Source organism: Lipotes vexillifer, unplaced genomic scaffold (assembly GCF_000442215.2).
Source record: "Lipotes vexillifer unplaced genomic scaffold, Lipotes_vexillifer_v1.1 scaffold414, whole genome shotgun sequence".
In the NCBI taxonomy this organism is placed as follows: Eukaryota; Metazoa; Chordata; class Mammalia; order Artiodactyla; family Lipotidae; genus Lipotes; species Lipotes vexillifer.
This window is the reverse complement of record NW_006782864.1, coordinates 82,950-101,687: the sequence shown is the minus strand read 5'-3', so window position 1 is coordinate 101,687 and position 18,738 is coordinate 82,950. Positions and strand designations below refer to the sequence as shown.

Here is an 18,738-nt window from a genome sequence, read left to right as displayed (position 1 = left end):
CTTCCCTCGCGATGTGGAGGGACGAGATACCCCGCTGCAGCCGTCCCTGCGTGGAGACCCCGCCCCGGACCCGGGGCCCCCGTCCCCCAGCCTTCTCATCTGCTGCACATCTCCAGCCCCTCTTCTGTAGCACTTGTGGAGCTGGAACCACGAGGCTACTGTGGACTCTTCCATTTCTTTCCTTGGCCTCCTCTTTGTGACGTTTATGGCAGATTGTATCTCTTTTTTTGGCCATTTGTTGGTGGCAAGATTTTTGATCACCACTTGAGGTTATTTAAAACATTATTCTCCCAGTGCATCGCCTTTAAAATGTAAACAACCTTTGCTCTGACACCGTTTGGCTGAGGACTTTTACAAGTCACTTCATACATCTGGGCTTTAGCATCTTCTATAACATCAAAGTACTGGTCCACGTGAGTCCCTTTCACCTCTGATGCTGGTTGTTAGGTTTTTTATTTCCCACTTCAGTATCAGTTTGCTAAGTGTTCAGCTAGAAAAGACCCAAATGGCTAAGAATTATAACAAATATGTCTTCTTGGACAGAAGAAATCGATGTAGAGCCTGGAATCCCCCAGAGAGAGCAGGCCTGGTCACAAGACACAAAGAGCTCTGGGGAAGGCTGGATCTGAGAAATCGCTCACTTGGGGTGATGACTGGGCATGGGGTGCCATCTGCAAGGACCAAGGACCAAGCTTTCCTGGTCCAGAACTGTGTCCGGGGTGGGGTGGACCCCCATGACAAAATTGATTCCTGGGTTTATGGAGTTCATGGCCTAAGGTATTTATTATGATTGCTCTTCTATTCTCATGATTATTAGAACCATCTCAACAAATCCTAAGAATTATTTGTGTTTATAAAAAATACAAATTCCATAAAACCATTTTTATAAAGGTCAGTGGACTAGTACTCAGTAACAGTGTGGAACGGGTGAAGCACACCTGGGCGCTGGGACTGAGGGAAAAGCAGTGCACCTTGTCAGAAACACCAGCTCTGAACCCCCTGGCAGGCAAGGGGGAGAGGGAAAAAGAAAGCCTAGTTTCCTTCAGCCTCAGTGGTTAATGAGAAGGAAGCTGCTATTTGTTGAGTGAGACAAGATTTTCCTAGCCCTAGACCCTAAGGGCCTTTATTTAAGAGGCCATGAACAAGAATGGGTGATGTTCTGGGATTTACAAGAAGTTAGGAGTCTAAGCACAGGGAGAGCATCTTGGTGCTCTGTGACTGCCTAGACGGGGGCGGGGAGGGGATAGGGACAGTGGGAGGGAGATGCACGAGGGAGGGGATATGGGGATGTATGTGTATGCATAGCTGATTCACTTTGTTATAAAGCAGAAACTAACACACCATTGTAAGCAATTATACTCCAATAAAGATGTTAAAAAAAAAATAAGTTAGGAGGCTAAAGCTCCTCATAACTTGTCCCCTCCCTGAGTGGCAATGACACCCGGATGTGCCCTGAGGAGAGGTATGGACCCTCTGGTCAGTTGCTGTGGGACTGCTTTGGGGCCTTTGTGCTCCAGGCTCTACTGTTGCTATGGAGATAGGATGGCTCTTTGCTCCAGCAGCCTCTTCCTCCCTTGCTCTCTGGTGGTCCTGATCTCTGGATGAGCCTCACAGGCTCCACGTGCCATTTCCCCTCCCAGGATGGCTTTACGTGTGGCCAGGAGTAGAGGGGGTGCCCCCAGGAGAACTTGCTTCAGATTCAGTCCCCTTTGCCCAGTGGTGTGTTGCTTAAACCCACCTCCCCCTCCTCCTTCTCTCTTTTTTAATCCCCTCATTCTGCCTTTCTTGAAACTATTCTCACGTTTGCGTTTTGGCTGCTCAGTTTCCCTTGGCATCTGGCTTATCGGTTTTAAGCTCATCTATTGTTTTATTGTGTACTTTGTTCGCAGTAGCAGGAGGAACCTCACGGGTAACAGAACTATAGGTCTTAGTGTCTTTGTCTCTGAGCCCCTCCTAGAAAAAAAGGATTTCTATGGAAATGATTTTTTGTGATTTTCAAAGATCTTTCTCAGTTCATTCCAAGTTTGCTTGATTTTTATTCTGACTCCGTCCAGCTGGACTGAGAACCCTTTTCCATGTTGCTGTGGGTCTTCTCAGACTTTGCTGGTTATTTCTGTTTTAATCTGTCCCTTTCTCCTTCCTCTGACACTTCTCTTGGTCCCTCCCTCGGTAGTTATGACATTTAAAGGTAGTATCAGGGACATCTTTTACTTGAATTTTCTTCAGCAATTTTTAAAATCCTTTTCCTGCTTAGCGCCGTTAAGGTGTTTTTGTGGACACTTCTGGATCTTTAAAGATCAGTGACTGTGGACTCTCTCAGACGGAAGTGGGGCTGCAGCGTGGGCTCAGCCGGCATGTGTGCTGTGGACCAGCTGAGCCCTGCCGTGCAGTGTGCTGGGCCTCACCCGCAGGCTGCGATCCAGGAGGTGCTCAGTCTTCGTTGTGTTTCCCAGAAGGAAAACTAGCGTACCTTTCCCAGTACCGTCCTCCACCCCTGCCTCGCTCCACCCGCTTTCGTCAGGCAGCCCCTTCTCTGCTCAGACCCCAGTGTTGAACCCAGGAAAGTTTCATGGTTTACATGTTTGAGAAACGCGAATCTACGTCATTCACCTTATTTCCATAAAAGTTTCTCTGTGGGACCTACTAAAAGTTGTTTTTCACTTCATTTGAGCCACAGATTATGTAGAAACATCCATTCAAGAGAAGAAAATGGTCTCATTTGCTGTTCTGAAACGTGCAACCAGGAGAGCAGGTCCCAATGGCTTGGTTGAGGGTCACTGTTCACTCTCACATCTCAGCTTGTCAGATAACGGTGTCCAGGAGTTGTGTGTCACTTCAGCGTGGGATGCAGGAGCGGGGAGTACCCACCAAAGCAAAAGAAGAACGTCATTTTCTAAAGCCTGATGATGACAGGCCCCCACCACTCTCTGTTCCCTCCTCCGTCCCTTTGTGCCTGAACACGTTTCTTCCTGGTGTCCTCGATGACCAAAGGGAGAGATGGTAGCCTGACAGGCTGTTATGTGTTATTTCATTTGCATGGGACATAATTAAAGCCTAAACAGGGTTTCTTCTCATACCTGATATACCTGAGTAGCAGATTGACTGAGAGAAGAATCTGGACGTGATTTCCTTGCATCTGCGCCTTCTCAGCCAGGAGAGCCCTTTCCCTGGTCCTCTCCACCTGCGTGGCGTCTACTCACCTGTCCAGGCTCGGCCTGGATGCTGCCTTGACCTTGGCACCCGTCCCCATCACCCATCAGAAATGAGTCACGTCTCCGCCGCACTCCCCTGGCTCATTAGACCTGTTGCTGCCGTTATTCTGTCCCACCTTGTCCTGTGCTCTTCAGGTGCCCATTCCTTCCTGTCAAGTCCCTGATGCAGGAAGGGTGACCAGTTGTCCCAGTTTGCTTTGAGATGTTTCCTGGGATGTGGACTTCCAGTGCTAAACCCTGGAGAATCCCAGGCAAACCTGGATGGTGCCCCTGCGGGGCCATACACGATGATTCTTTTAAAATCTTACTCCAGGGGCTTCCCTGGTGGTGCGGTGGTTGAGAGTCCGCCTGCCGATGCAGGGGATGCGGGTTCGTGCCCCGGTCCGGGAAGATCCCACATGCCGCGGAGCGGCTGGGCCCGTGAGCCATGGCCTCTGGGCCTGCGCGCCCGGAGCCTGTGCTCCGCAACGGGAGAGGCCACAGCAGTGAGAGGCCCGCGTACAGCCCAAACAAATCTTACTCCAATGAGAATTACGCATCACACAACAAAGGGACTCAATAATGTTTGTCATTGAAACCGTGTTTCCACAGGCTACTCAGCCCAGGGTATAAGAGCAGGTCCCGTAACTATGAGAAACATGGTTTTTCTGCTCTCTCTCCCTTCTGTGGCGAGATGTTCAGCCTCCCGTGCCCTCTGGTCTTTGTCCGACTTCCCAGGGAGGTCTCACACAAGGTCAGATACACTTCAGCCTCCGCTAACTGCCAGGTCAGCTGCCTGATGCAAACTCAGTGCTTCTCACAAGAACAGCATCGTTGGTCCTCACGGATGCCGAGGGGCTTTGGTGCTGCCATGCTCACTGCCAGCAGCATCTGTCCTCCACTTGGCCATGCCCACTACCCAGCTTTGTGCTGGGGTCCTGAGTGGTAGGACCAGAGCCATGAGGCATCCTGGGTGCATCCCTCACCCTCGCCAAGGAAACCTGAGGTACCAATACCACGCTGGTCTTGAGGTAAAGTGGGCTGCATGCCTGGGTGTGCAGGACATTGGAACCGCTTTTCTTACCTGTACAGGTAGGGTGTGAATGACAGTCAAGGGTCTCTTTCCATGGTGCGGTTGTACAGATTAGTAGCAGAACTCAGAGACCGTGACGTGCTCTCAGCCTCTTAGGGAATAAAAATATAGGTGTTTAAGTGGCTGTGATCCATGTGTTCTGGCTGAAAAGATATCTTATTTAGTCTCTATACTCTGTGTTACAATATCCTGGGTGAGAAGGAACTGTTGTTTCCTCTCTAAAGTCCTAAAAAGATAAGGTCTTGGTGACATAGAAACAGAATTTTTAGGCTTCCAGGTTAAGGTGGAAGAAAGTGCAGTGTGGAGCTAAAGCAGTGGAGCCGGGCGAACCGAAGAGCTTCCCAGAGGGTTCTTAGGAAGCTGGGTTCCCTGAGGTTCGTCCCAAACACCGCCACCCTGCTGTTACAGAGACGAGCTCGCAGGGCACCTGAGTTGGCTCCAAGGACCTGGGCAGTGTGGGTCCAGGTACAGATAATTACACCAGAACACACATCTCTGTGCTCACAGTCACCCACGTGCACAACTCTTGCTTACACATCTTTCTGGGGATGGAGTCCAGTGAGAACTGTTTTGAAAAATATGAAAGTTACAAGATCATCAGACATTTGGTGATGGTGTTTCTCTCCGGCAGTGTGTGTTGGCTGCAGTGTAGATAGCTTTAATCGTGCAATCTCCAATCAGATGGAGAACTACTCAAAGGTAGAAACAGCCTACTCCTTTTTTAAGATTTATTGTTTGGTGAAGGAAGGAAGGAAGGAAGGAATAAATGAATAAATGGAAAGGGCCCTGGAGGTGGCCCTCAGAACAAACTCTGCTTTGCCTTTTTGGGAAGCCTGAGCTGGTGAATGAAAAGTAAAGGTCCAGTGTGTCTCTGTTTTATTCCTTGAAAACAGGAAGTCCTTTGATGGATTTTAAAATGCCAACAAAGATGTTACTAGAAAAAACAAGAATGCTTTTTATTCAGGCTCAGTGGGTGACCCTCTGCTGATTCTGGGATGGATTTGTCCAACTGCCCACACTTTTAAAGCATAGTTTTTCGAGCACTTGGTGCTGTGTGTGGGCTTTTATTCTGCCCTGGCAAAGGAAGTTACAGCGTCATCTGGCAGGTTTGCAGAAGGGATCTTTTATGTACAGGGAATTTTGTGCTCGGTGGGTGGTAGCTCTGTCTGCAGGGCTGAGGCTGGGGGAGCATGCAGTTCTGAAGCAGGAATAGCACCTGGCCCCATTCCTGGTCCCTTGTCTGCTTCTTGGAGCCCCACCCTCCATCTGCTTTTAGAATCAGCTCTTCCCTTCCTTCCTCTGGAAAGAGAGAGAATTCTCCGAGCCAAGCCTCTGACCAGGTGAGCCCTCTGGTGCCTCTGCCCAGGGTCAGTAGAATCTTCCCCAGCACTTCCTCCCTCTGGATTCTCTCCTCCTCCTCTCTGCCGTCCTAAACCCGGACCATCCTTCAGGGTTCCAGCCATCCGGCCCCCAAGCTTGGCCGTGCTTTCTGAATTCTGTGAACTTTTTTTGTGTGTGTGTGGTTCACGGGCCTCTCACTGTTGTGACCTTTCCCGTTGCGGAGCACAGGCTCCGGACGCGCAGGCCCAGCGGCCATGGCTCACGGGCCCAGCCGCTCCGCTGCTTGTGGGATCTTCCCGGACTGGGGCACGAACCCGTGTCCCCTGCATCGGCAGGCAGACTGTCAACCACTGCGCCACCAGGGAAGCCCTGAATTCTGTGAACTTTTATCAATGCCACGATGTGTCTGATGATTTCATTTGAGCTCGTTTATTTCTCAAGTAAGGTTTTTGAGTGCAGGAACCGTATCTTCTCTGATCTGCCCAGCAACCCCAGGTAGGCAGTCCCTCCTTCTTGAGGTCACGATAAAAATCACTGCATAAATTGGCCTCTGCAGTTAGAGCTCAGAGACTCTGAAAGACTCTGACATGGATTGTTGTCAGGGGTTCAGGGAAGTTGCAACACAGCGATAAAAGGAATGAAATGGGAGGGCATGCAAAGTATCAACGTATCACAAACGCCATCCTGCCAGTAGAATCGTTCCATTCATTTGCTTTCAGAAATCTGCTAAAATGACACACACACATACATATCTGTACACACATATGTTTTACACATAAACACATTTTTATACACATATATTTACATATACATCCATATACACACATCAACACACATTACGCACGTGATACACACATGTATATGAAGTAAACCCTCAGCAGAGGACAGGGCCTGGGCAAATAACAGATATGCTTTGGTGGGGAAGGCAGGTGTAGGCCTGGCCCCGCCCAGGAGGGCTGCCGGGAGCCTGGCGTGTGTGTGCCGGGTGCCTGGGACCGTCAGCCACAGAGAGGAGCAGTGAAGGAATCTGCCTGGGGAGGGTGAGGTACAGCAGCTATGCTTTTGGACCATCGCCCCTCCACACAGCCATGACACTGGGTGTCCCCAGGGTTTCTAGGGTCCTAAACAAATAAATGTCTTTTTACCTTTGCTCGTTCAGTCTCTAAGACTATTTGTGTTGCACACACGAGAAAAGGCAAGGACAAGGAATCCAGTCTCACCCTCGCTGGACTTCAGTGTTCTCATCTGTACATTGGGCTTTGTGTCTTCTGTACTTTGTAGATTTCTTGTGGCAGAGAAGGGTACAGACCCAGGGCCTTTCTAGACACTGGCTCCAGGCCCTGATGGGCTGGACCTGAGGCAGGTTGAGCCTGTGGCCTCTTTTTTTTTGAAGATGTTGGGGGTAGGAGTTTATTAATTAATAAATTTATTTTTGCTGCGTTGGGTCTTCGTTTCTGTGTGAGGGCTTTCTCTAGTTGTGGCAAGCGGGGGCCACTCTTCATCGCGGTGCGCGGGCCTCTCACTATTGTGGCCTCTCTTGTTGCGGAGTACAGGCTCCAGATGCACAGGCTCACTAGTTGTGGCTCACGGGCCTAGTTGCTCCGCGGCATGTGGGATCCTCCCAGACCAGGGCTTGAACCCGTGTCCCCTGCATTAGCAGGCAGATTCTCAACCACTGCGCCACCAGGGAAGCCCAAGCCTGTGGCCTCTTGCATCTGATTTTCGTTGACCAGATCTGCATGTTTAAATTCCATGGTTTTCTTGGTAAGAGAAATAGGAATACAGGTGATGGCAAGAGCCAGCCAGAATGTCCTGCCCCCTCTCTGCTCTCCTGGCAGCCCAGTTCCCTCCCTGGACCCTTTTGCACTTTACAGAATAGGTATTTGTTTCGGCTTTGCCTGTTGCTGTGAACACAGGACCAGACATCCATGTTTTGTTTTCTAGGGAGATGTGCATCCAGCAGGATGGGAGAGTTCATCTCACCGTCGTTTACTTTGGAAAAGAAGAAATGAATGAGGTCAAAGGAATACTTGAAAACACTTCCAAGTAAGTCTGATGTGGAGCCATGGTGGGGAGTCTGGAACCTGAACGCGGGAGGAGTTACCTGAGCTCATGCAAGCCGTTTTCACTGTGGGCGACCCAACCCGAGAGAGTGACAGGCTGGCCTTTTGCGTGTGGTGGTGTCGGGAGTGGGAGTTCTGCGCCCTCCTTCCTGGGGACCAACTGCCTCACACCCGCCCTCATTGTGAGGGGTGTCAACTTGGACAGTGGAGACAACTGCCCGGAGCACCCAGGGTGGCGGGCAGGGCTCCTCTGGCCCCCGCCTGACACAGAAGGTTTGGGGACCGCACGTGGCAGGGGTGGACTTGGGGAGCACAGCCTTGCAGGGAGCTCCTTCTCAGTCCCCTCTCGTCAAGGTTCGCTCTCATCCACTTAGCAAATGGCCTCACCCTTCTGACTGTCACTCGTTCTGCATTTTGAGAGACCAGGGGCCAGTGATGCTAGGGAGGGACCCTAGATTAACAGAAGCTGTTTAACCAACACTTTTGGACCGAGAGCTCTGGATTTTTACCTTGTTCGTCAGTTACGAGGAGGATTAAATATATTCAAAAGCAGAAGAGAGGGGTTTTTCTTACCAGAAGAAATGAACAAGCATGTAGTTAATGAGTACATATCTGTGGCATTTTCTACTGGTGAGGAAGCTGGTGGCACTGCACACTCCCTCTGGTTTGCAAGCTGCAGGTGAATGACGAGGTGGGTGGTTTCTCCATCAGTGCAGCTTGGAGGGTGGTCAGAGGTACTGGGGGCAGAAGTCGTCTGAGTAGGTCCGTATGGTCTGAATATAAACAAGTCCCTCTGTTTTGAGTCTTTGGTAAATGGTAATAGGATGATAGTCAAAGGATAAGATGCCAAGACTGAGTGCACTTTTTGTATTTATTTTCAGGCTTTGTTACCAATTTTGTGTTACGAGCACAAGATCAGAATGCTAATTATTATTCAAACATCTGAAGCAGTGCACTGGTCAAATTTTGTCCACACTTACTTTTGTAAATAAAGTTTCATTGGCTAGCAGGCGTGCTCATCTGTTTCTGTATTAGTTATGGCTGCTTTCGGGCTACAGCTGCAGGGCTGTATAGTTGTGACAGATACAGTGTGACTCGCAAACTGAACTCTTTACTCTCTGGTCCTTTACAGAAAAAGTTTGCTGACCTCTGTTCTAAAGCAATAAGGAGTTAAAAGAGTTTAAAACTAGTACCAGCTTAAAGCTGTGGCACCTGTTGAAGGGAGATCAAAGGGAATAAAATAATTCAATATCCTAAATGTAAGTGAAATAGAAATCTCTCGACTCCAATGCATTGCAATATCCTTTTCATCTCTGCTTAGGAGTAAGGAGTGTGTTTTTAGAATTCACGTCCTCTGCCCAGTGGATAGGTTTTAACATCTCTGCAAGTAGCCACCCCCTGGGTGTGGACCTTTTTCAAGTTTCCCAGGTGATTCTGACATGCAGCCAGGATTGAGAACGATTGTTTGGGAAAGTGGCGCCCCCCCACCCCCACCCCAGGGGCTGCCCGAGGGAGGCCTTGGTTGCAGCCAGCTGCCTCCTTTCGAGGTATTTTGAAGTAGAGATCCAGGTGATTCGAAAGCCCAGCCAGGACTGAGACATCAGTCCTGTTGGCTCTGGCACCTTCTGAGGACATCAGAAGGTGATCAGATGTCTGATAGATACGTGTAACTAACTTTACACGAGTCTGATGGACGAGTGGAAGGCCAGTTGAGACAGTGTTACGGGAAATACCCTTTCTAGTGACCGGAGCGCCCAGGATTCTATCAAGGCATTCTCCGCCGTATCACATGACCTGGCAAGCTGAATTCGCAATCATAAGGTTGTGTGGTGAGCAAAGAATGAATCTGAACGAGAAAAGTAAAATCATTTGAGGGGTAGGGGTGGCTTGGAAAATTTCCAGAGAGGAAGCTACCCGTGATGGGGACTTCGTTCTGGAGCCTGAGTCAGTCTTTAAAGCAGTGCTGCAGAAGCTTCGGCGAATTCGTTGCAGCACCATTTTCCGTGTTGATTCCTCTTTCTGTTCACTGGCGACACTGCAGTGTTGATGTCACTGATGCCGTGGGGTGTGTCCCGCCCCTTCCAGGGCATTGCTCTAGGAATGCCCTGCCCTCTGCCACCAGCCTGAGCTGATTTCCCACGGCCGCCTGCAGCCCCACCGTCCAGATGAAGTTCCTCGTCACCCACTGTCCCAGCCTGGTACCCAAGCTGGCTCTTACTTCTAACTTTGTTTTGATGACTTACTGCCCCACAGCCAGATGGGGGCGCAGTTTACCCTTTGTCTTCACGCCCATTATTCTCTCAGGTTTGGCCTTCCCTCCATCCTCCTTCCTATTTCCTCAGACCCCCTACCTGTGCATCCGCACCCAGGTCCCTACTCTGGAGCTCATCCTGACCTCTCCTCTCCTCTCTGAACTGTAACCATACGCCCCTTCAGCATCTCTTATCTGTGGCACCTGGCATATGATTTGCCTGTTCACGTTTCTTTCTGCTGTGTCCTCACTAGATTATAAGCTGCTTAGTAGTACTGTGTCGCATGCTTCTGAAACTCCAGCTCTTGGCACTGGGCCTCACTCAGGTTTAAAATGTTCAGTGTTCATTCATCAGGAGAAAGACAATGCCAGGTGTGTAGTAGATTTGTACACATTGTAATCTATATAAAACGCATATACGAAGCTTTATTTAAATACCATTTTTATCATTCTCTTAAGATGCTAGAGCTTTTATTCAAATGCATCTTATCTTTGAATAATATAATAACCATTGTTATTAACATGAGTGATGTCATTTAATATTCACAGCAACCTTATGAGATAGAAGCTGTTATTAACCCCACTTCTTAGATGAAGAAACGGAGGCTTAGAGAGGTTGTTACTCAGGCTGCCACCCCTGCCCAGGGGGACAGCCAGATCTGAACCTCGTCTGTAACTCCTGGACTCCCAGTCTTAACATTGCACCAAATTCTCACTCCAAAAACTGATCATTGTTCATTGAGAATAATAAGATTTGAAACCATTTTAAATGAAATTTATTTCATTTGGCTATCAGCATTGTGATCAAACTGTTCTAAATCTAGCTAATATACATATTTTAAGAATATCTTGAAAAACCCCAGTTTAGTGACTAGCATGCAGTGTTTGTGTCTCTCGGTTTACGCTTACTCTGTCGAGCTTTACGTCTCAGTTGATTGCTGTAGAGCAGTGTTTTGCAAACTACAGTTTGTGATTCATTAGAGGGTTGTGAAATCGATTTAGTGGGTTAGGTGCAGTGTTTTTAAAAAATCAGAATAGAAGATTATCAGAATACATCACAAGTATTAAAGATAAATATTGTTTCATGAAACTTTAATTTCAGAGTGTGTGTGTGTGTGTGCGCGCGCGCGCGCACGCACATGTGTGCGTGCACTGTGTCATGATTTATAATATATTGTTTTGAAAGGGTAAGGGTTGTGGTCAAAATATTTAGAAGCCACTGACGTAGATAACAGTACAAATCAGTTCCAATATCTGATTTTTATTCCACAGAGTTTTTCATACTAAGCTTCAGTTAATCTCAGATTACACCCTAGCTCAGTGGTTCTCAAATATAAATGTACTTTGAATAACCTGGGTGCTTTTTAAAATACAGATTCCTGAGATCCAGCCCCAGAAATTCTGAGTCATTAGGCCTGAGATGAAGCCTGGGAACCAACACTGAGAATGAGCTCAACCTGTGATGCTGATGTGGGCGGTCCATGGCCCACATTTTGAGGAATTCTGGCCTAGGTGGACATTTGCTTGGAGCTATGTATTAGGAAATTTTAAAAAGTTCATACTGGTTGGTGGATTTGCATGAGTTATAATTTACTGCATGGTATCTTCATCTTTGTCCACTCGTGAGGACACAAAGGCATCTTTCAGTAGAATCACCTCTGACGCTGAAGGACTAGAACTGAGATACTGCCCTGTCCTGCAAGTATGTGCCTGAGAGAGGGTTTTGTGTGTGTGTGTTGTCAGGAAAATGCCCTGTTGCCATGGTGTTGTCCACATTTCATGCCTCTTTGAAGGGATTTGCTTGATGTGTACCCTCAGGAACATTGTATCAGGACATCCCAAAAGAAAATTGGGGGGAAACGTCTGAAATTTGAGAATTGTTGCTTTGTTTTAATATTTTTTCATAAACAAGGATGTTTTAGATAAGAATCTCATCTGCTAAAATGAAAAAAGCTACACAGTGAATTCCTTCCTAGAAGATAAAGAGTCTTGGACGCTGGGAAGCACCTCACAGGCTAAGGCAGCACCTAGGCCTGTGGCCATCTCACTGGGCATCTGCCAGAGAAGGGGCTAAGCATGACTCTGCTTGGTGACCAGCTCTTTGTGGAGATGTGCCTGTACTTTTAGGTATTCCAAATTGTTATTTGGGGGATTCAAACATGGCATAGAGATTATAGTATTGTGACAGTGTTAAATTTCTTGAGTATCATTATTACCTTGTTATAACGTTATAAAGGAGAGTGTCCTGGTTCTTGGGGAGTACTTATCTTTGAAAGTGAAGTTGCCATGATGTCTGTAAACTCAAATGGTTCAGAGGAAGGAAGGAAGGGAGGGAGGGAGGGAGCGGGGAAATATGGCAAAACTTTAACACTTGGTGAATCTGGATGATGGTATATGGGTACTTTGCTTACAACACTTCTAAAGGTTTAAATTTTTTCCAAGTAAAACATTGGGGGAAAATATATTATGGAAAAAATTAAATGATATTAAGTTCACACAATAGAATATAATGCAACAGTTAAAAAAAAGGTGATATCAGTGAAAATGGTGGAATAAAGAGCTTGCAAAATTCTCCTCCATAAAAGCAGTGAGAAAATTACTAAAAATTCTCAGAATCAACTTTTTTAAGAACTATGGAAATTAAAGTTTGCAACAGTCTGGAAAGTGTTTATCCAAATGACTGAATTTTGGTGTGAACAGGGAGCTTTGTGAACTTTAACTTGCCCCATTTCACCCCCACCCCCAGCTCTTCAATAGCCTTGAGGATCAGCAGCCCATAAGAATCACAGCCGGGCAGACCCTGCTCACAAGGTTGTCTTCATTTGACCTGACTCAGAGGCCTCCCCATGGAACCTTTTATCCAGGGGTATTTGACAAAAAACAATTATAGGAAGTCTTTACCTTTGTGGCTGCCTGAGGTGTATATAAGAGTTGGGGCAAACAGTAGACTAACCAAAAAGCTCAGAAGGTGAATCTGAGGAGTGAGATCTCCAAAGGGGCTTTGAAAGCTCCAGCACATTCCTGGGGATCCAGAGGCTGTGCTCATACTTAGGAAAGACCTGAGCAGGCCCTTACTTTTTACCTCTGACTGATCTTGAGGCTCTGTGCAAGAAGGAAGTAAAGGCTCAGGTAAGTTGTTACCTGCTTGATTGTGTGTTGATGACATGCCCCACCATGCTCACAGAGTCCCCACCATGCACACAGAGTCCCCTGGCAAAGACTGGGAGACTTATTGGTTCCAGACATTTAAGGAAATCCCTGCTTAATCATTAGCTTACCACTAAGTGGTCACACACAAGAGTACACTTTACAGAATTAGTTCAGGAAAGTCACTAAACAAACAAACAACAACAATAGCAAAACCCTGAGGGGGGTGGAGATTCTGATTTCCAGGGCTGCCACATTACATTATTTAAAATGTTTAGCTTTAAACAAAAAATTATGAGGCATGCAAAGAAACAAGAAAATATGGCTCATGCACAGAGAACAAAATCAGTCATTAGAAATTGTTCCTGAGGAAGCACAGGTGTTGTACTAACTAGACAAAGACATTAAGTCAACTGTATTAAAAATGTTCAAAGATTTAAAAGAGACCATGTTTAAAAAACTGAAGAAAAGTATGAGAACCATGTCTCACCAAATATAGAGAGATCAGTTATAAAAAGAACCAAATAGAAAGTCTGGAGTTGAAAAGTACAATATTTAAAATAAAAAAAATTCACTGTGGGGCCTCAACATCAGGTTTGAACAGGCAGAAGAAAGAATCAGTGAACTTTAAAATAGGTCAATTGATATATGATATAGTTTGAGAAACAAAAATAAAAAAAGAATGAAGTAATAGAAAACCTCAGAGACCTGCAGGATACCATCAAGCATGCCAACATAGACACAATGGGAGTCCCAGGATAGGAGAGAGAGAAAGAGGCAGGAAAAAATATCTGAAGAAATAATGGCCCCAGACTCCCTGTATTTGATGAAAACATTAATCTACACATCCAAGGAGCTCAAAAACTCCAAACAGGAAAACTCAAAGAAATGCAAATTAGACATATCACAGTCAAATGGTTGGAAAACAAAAAGAGAAAGAATCTGTGTTACTGAGTCCAAGCTCGTACTGCTTACTGCACAACAGGCCAATAAATCAAGAGACAAATTGTTGGGGCAAGGAAGGAATAACGACTTTATTTGGAAAGCCAGCAGACCTAGAAGATGGTGGACTAGAGTCCTAAAGAACCATCTTTCCTGAGTTAGAATTCAGGTTCCTTTTATACTAAAAGGGGAGGGGGTGTGGTTAGTTGTTGCAAACTTCTTGGTGCTGGAATCCTTTGTTCTTGCAGCTGTCCATGTAGGTCAGGTAACGTTGTTCCTGTAAACTTCCGACAAGACAAATGTTGTTCTCTGTTCTGCAACTTTTTGTCTCTATATGAATGGAAAAGAGTTATACCTTTAAAGGTCAGAGCCTTGAGAATGGGCTACCCTGTATATTTCAGGCTATAGCCAACATATTTAACTTCTAGCAAAAGCAGTAGAATACAAAGAAAGTAAAAGAAACAGATCCAATATGGAGTCAGATTTGTTCTTCCCTATTACATAAGCAGCAAGAGTGAAGCAACTCATCAGGTCCATGGGATCCTTAATAAGATGGAAAGTGGGGTGGCATATTTAAAGTGCTGAAAGTAAAGTACTGGCAACCAAGAATTCAATATTCAGCAAAACCATCCATCAAAATTGAAAGAGAAATTAAGACATCCTCAGTTAAGAACTGAAAGACTGTATCACTAGTAAACCTGCCCCACAAGAAATAATGAAAGGAGTCCTTGAGGCTGACATGAAAGGACACTGGACACAAACTCAAATCCATGTGAAGAAATACAGAGGGCCAGTAAAAGTTACTACATAGGGAAATATGAGACACAGTATAAATGTATTTTTTGCTTATGCTTTTTTCCTATCTGATGTAAAAGTAAAAAGATAACTGCATAAAGCAGTAACTATAAATCTGTATTGATAGACACACAACTGATTTTTTATACGTTATTTTGTTTCCTGCAACTTTACTGAATTCATTAGTTAAAATGGTTTTTTGGTGAAGTCATTAGCGTTTTCTATACATAGTATCATGCCATCTGCAAATAGTGACAGTTTTACTTCTTCCTTTCCAATTTGGATGCATTTTATTTCCTTTTGTTGCTTAGTTGATCTGGCTAGGACTTCCAATACTGTACTGTGTAAAAGTGGCAAGAGTGGACATCCTTGTCTTATTCCTGATCTTAGAGGAAAAGCTTTTAAATTTTTACTGTTGAGTATGATGTTAGCTGTGGACTTATAATATATGGCCTTTATTATGTTTAGGTACATTCCTTCTATTCCTAATTTGTTGAGAGTTTCTATCATAAGTGGATGTTTGAATTTTGTTTTAATTTTTTCTGCATCTATTGAAATAATAATATGATTTTTATTCATCATTCTGTTAATGTGATGTATAACATTTTTAAATTTGCAGATGTTGAACCATCCTTGCATCCCAGGGATGAATCTCGCTTGATCATGGCCTATGATCATTTTAATGAACTCTTGAATTCAATTTGCTAGTATTTTGTTGAAGATTTTGCATTATGTTCAGGGATATTGGCCTGTAATTTTCTTTTCTTGTTGTGTTTTTGTTTGACTTTGGTATCAGGGTAATGCTAGCCTCATAAAATGAGTTTGGAAGTGTTCCTTCCTCTTCAATATTTTGGAAGAATTTGAGAAGGATTGGAATTACTTCTTTAAATGTTTGGTAGAATTCATCTGTAAAGCTATCTAACCCTGGGCTTTTATTTGTTGGGAGGTTTTAATCTCCTTGTTCATTATTTGTCTGTTCAGATTTTCTATTACTTTATGATTCAGTCTTGAGTGTTGTGTGTTTCTAGGAATTTATCCATTTTTACTAAGTTATCTAATTTGTCAGCATGTAATTGTTCATAGTTGTCTCTTACAATATTTGGGATTTCTGTGGTATCAGTTGTAATGTCTCCTTTTTTTGTTTATAACTTTATTAATTTGAGTCATCTCTATTATTTTTCTAGATAATGAGCTAAAGGTTTGTCAATTTTATTTATCTTTTCAAAAGAAACTTGCTAAAACAATTGTATAAGCAGGCTTGTATATAAGCTCAGAGACTAGAAAACTCTAAATTGTTTAAAATGCCTACTATGAACAACTGGCTGAGAATATGTTTAGCCTTAAATTATTTACCGCATTCAGATCCCTTTAGTAAATAGAACTCATAAGAAATGTCAATATTCAGGGCTGTTAGGTTTAAATTTTTAAGTTATATATCAAATGTAATATTTCTATGTAAATTTTTAAAGGTTTTTTCTTCTTTTTTATGAAGGGCTCTTGTGGGAAGTGTCACATTAAGAGAATTTCCTTGCAGGGGTGGGAAGAAATTTGTATTAGAGTAAATCATGTTAGACAGCAAGATCTTTTATCATTTTTAAGCCAGCAAGATCTTTTATCATTTTTAAGCCAGCAGTTCTGGGAAATGCATGTCAATTAGAGAAATGAAATCTCCAGTTGAAACAGTGGCTGCCTCAGGTCATTTTAACCTCTGTCAGCATGACTACATATAACCTGGAGGAGACCCAATGCATCAGACTTATGATATAAAGGAAAGGAATTGAATGAGAGACTCAAGAGTTTCATCAGTTGATAATACAATTCAAGAAGTAAAGAGAAGAAATAATAATAAGTAATCCTGGGGCCATTTGGAACTGCAGACTCTGATTCATAACAGGAAATTACATAGTAGAGAGTGTAATGCCCACATTCTACCGTGAAAAAGCCCATTCCTCACGAGGCCATTACTCTAGACATGCCGCTAAATATTACATTTCTTTGTATGGCTAAATTAAATATTTCAAACCAAATTGCATTTTATTTTCTTCAGCTCTCTTTTTTTCTGTTACTTACATATTTGTCATCTTCTTAAAAGCTTGGTTTTTGCCTGTCCTTGGGAACGTGTTGGTTGGAGCCTCTTTCTGATGGGGGAGGCGGGCTTAGGATGTGTGAGGGCCTCTCCGGTGCCCACCTGAGGGGATGAGGTGGCGTCTTGGGGCAGCATCTCCCACAGTGACAAGTCTGAGATGCACTCTGTGTTTTCCATTGACTTATCTCTTGATTCATCCAGTGTTTATTGAGCTGCACTGTGTCCCCAGTGGGCGCCACTTACTGCACAGTGCTGATAATCTCTGAAGATAGAGATAAGAAAATAAGGCAGTCCCTGTCCTCCAGGGTTTAGAGGACAGACCAGGTGGTCCAGTGCACAGGGCATAAGAATGCACTGGGCCCAGGAGAACGGAGGCGGGACTGGCCCAAACGCCTGGGGGCCCAGAGACGGCACCTTGGTCCACAGGAGGGTGAAAGGCAGTGACACTCGATGTGGGCTGTGAGGATTGGGTGGGATCTTCACTGGAGTCAGGGGAGGAGGTGGATTCCGGGGAGAGACCACTGAGCTGACACAGGAGGCCCCAGTGTGTCCACGCTCTTGGTGCCCATCTTCCGGCTGGTCACTGCGGAGGGGATGGGGATGAACAGAGAACTGAACAGGGCCCCTGCCCGTGTAGCTCTGCGGCCTGCATCTGGGGTTGTGGCCCTGTGGTCGTGTCATGCACATTCCCAAACCCGTGACCCCATGGTCCAGTCAGTGTTCTGTGTTGAAATGTGTCCTTGCTTCTGCACAACCTCTTAGTATGCTGTCCACGTGCCGCTGGGCAGGCCGCTCGGGCCCAGCAAGCAAGTCCCTCTGCGGGAAGGTCGGGGGCCCGGTTATCCTGCAGAAGCTGGTGTCCCTTCATCCCGTGCACCCTGTGCTCCAGAGCTGGTGCTGATGAGTCCGAGATGGGAGGGGCGTCCCACTCCCAGCCCAGATGCTTCGCCGTGGGCTCATCTCGCCATTCTGGAGAAGAGCGGAGGGAAGTTGTTCTGGTTTGGTTTCTGGCGTCTCCAGCTCAGCCCTCTTTCTCAGCAGAGATCACGTGTCAATTATCAGAGGTCCTTCCTGACGGCAAGAGAGGAGAAGGAGGGGTCCTGGTTAATTATAGGGGGTGCTGGGCTGAGCGATCAGGAAGAGGGCAGCACCGATATCCACCTGCAGACAGACGTGTAACTGAGCACAGTGACCTGGCCGCTCCACTGGGAACCACGGATGGTGACAGAGTTACCCTGCGCCTCTCCAGTGCCCAGGACCGGCCAATGGGGCTTCCCGGGCCAGCAGGGACCCCGTCCCCACTCTGCCTCGGTGTGCAGTCTTGTCCAGGTCCCTCATGTGCCCTGCCGGCCGGTGTTGATCAGGGTGGATGGGAAGCCAGGGTTCTGTGGGGCGTGGGAAGCAGAGACCGCCGGGGCCCGTGGGGCAGAGGGGCTGCTGTGTGGACAGCAAGTGGCAGGAACTGTGTCCTGGGGCTTTGCGTCCGGCCTGTGGACGCGCTGGAGAGTGGGTTTAAAGTGCACATTCAGGTTGGGTGGTGCCGTGGGTGTAACATGGCTTGTCTCATCCTCGTTGGGAGGTTGGACGAAGAGAGAGGAGGCAGATTGCGTGTGCATCCGGCCATGGACCTGGCACCCGTTCCCCAAGATCTCTTCCTCTACTGACCACACACTGAAGCGTGGAGGCCGATGTTCTAAGACTTTAAAATAAATTCTACGTCAAGGTCATCTCAAGCACTAGGACAGTGAGCTGTCCCAGCCCCCTTTCCCGGGGACGGTGACCAACAGGCAAGCTCCCTTCCCCGCCCCCTTCCCCCCTCCCCTCCCCTC

At 46.2% G+C, this 18,738-nt stretch overlaps 1 protein-coding gene across 1 annotated transcript in view; it reads left to right on the top strand.

Moving 5' to 3' along the window:
* CSGALNACT1 (chondroitin sulfate N-acetylgalactosaminyltransferase 1) overlaps positions 1 to 18,738 on the top strand; it is an 83,008-nt gene that overhangs the window by 49,935 nt on the left and 14,335 nt on the right. The window contains exon 3 of the mRNA XM_007455457.1: positions 7,570 to 7,671. Within this exon, the coding sequence (XP_007455519.1) occupies positions 7,570 to 7,671 (102 nt within the window). The remainder of the gene's footprint in view (positions 1 to 7,569; positions 7,672 to 18,738) is intronic.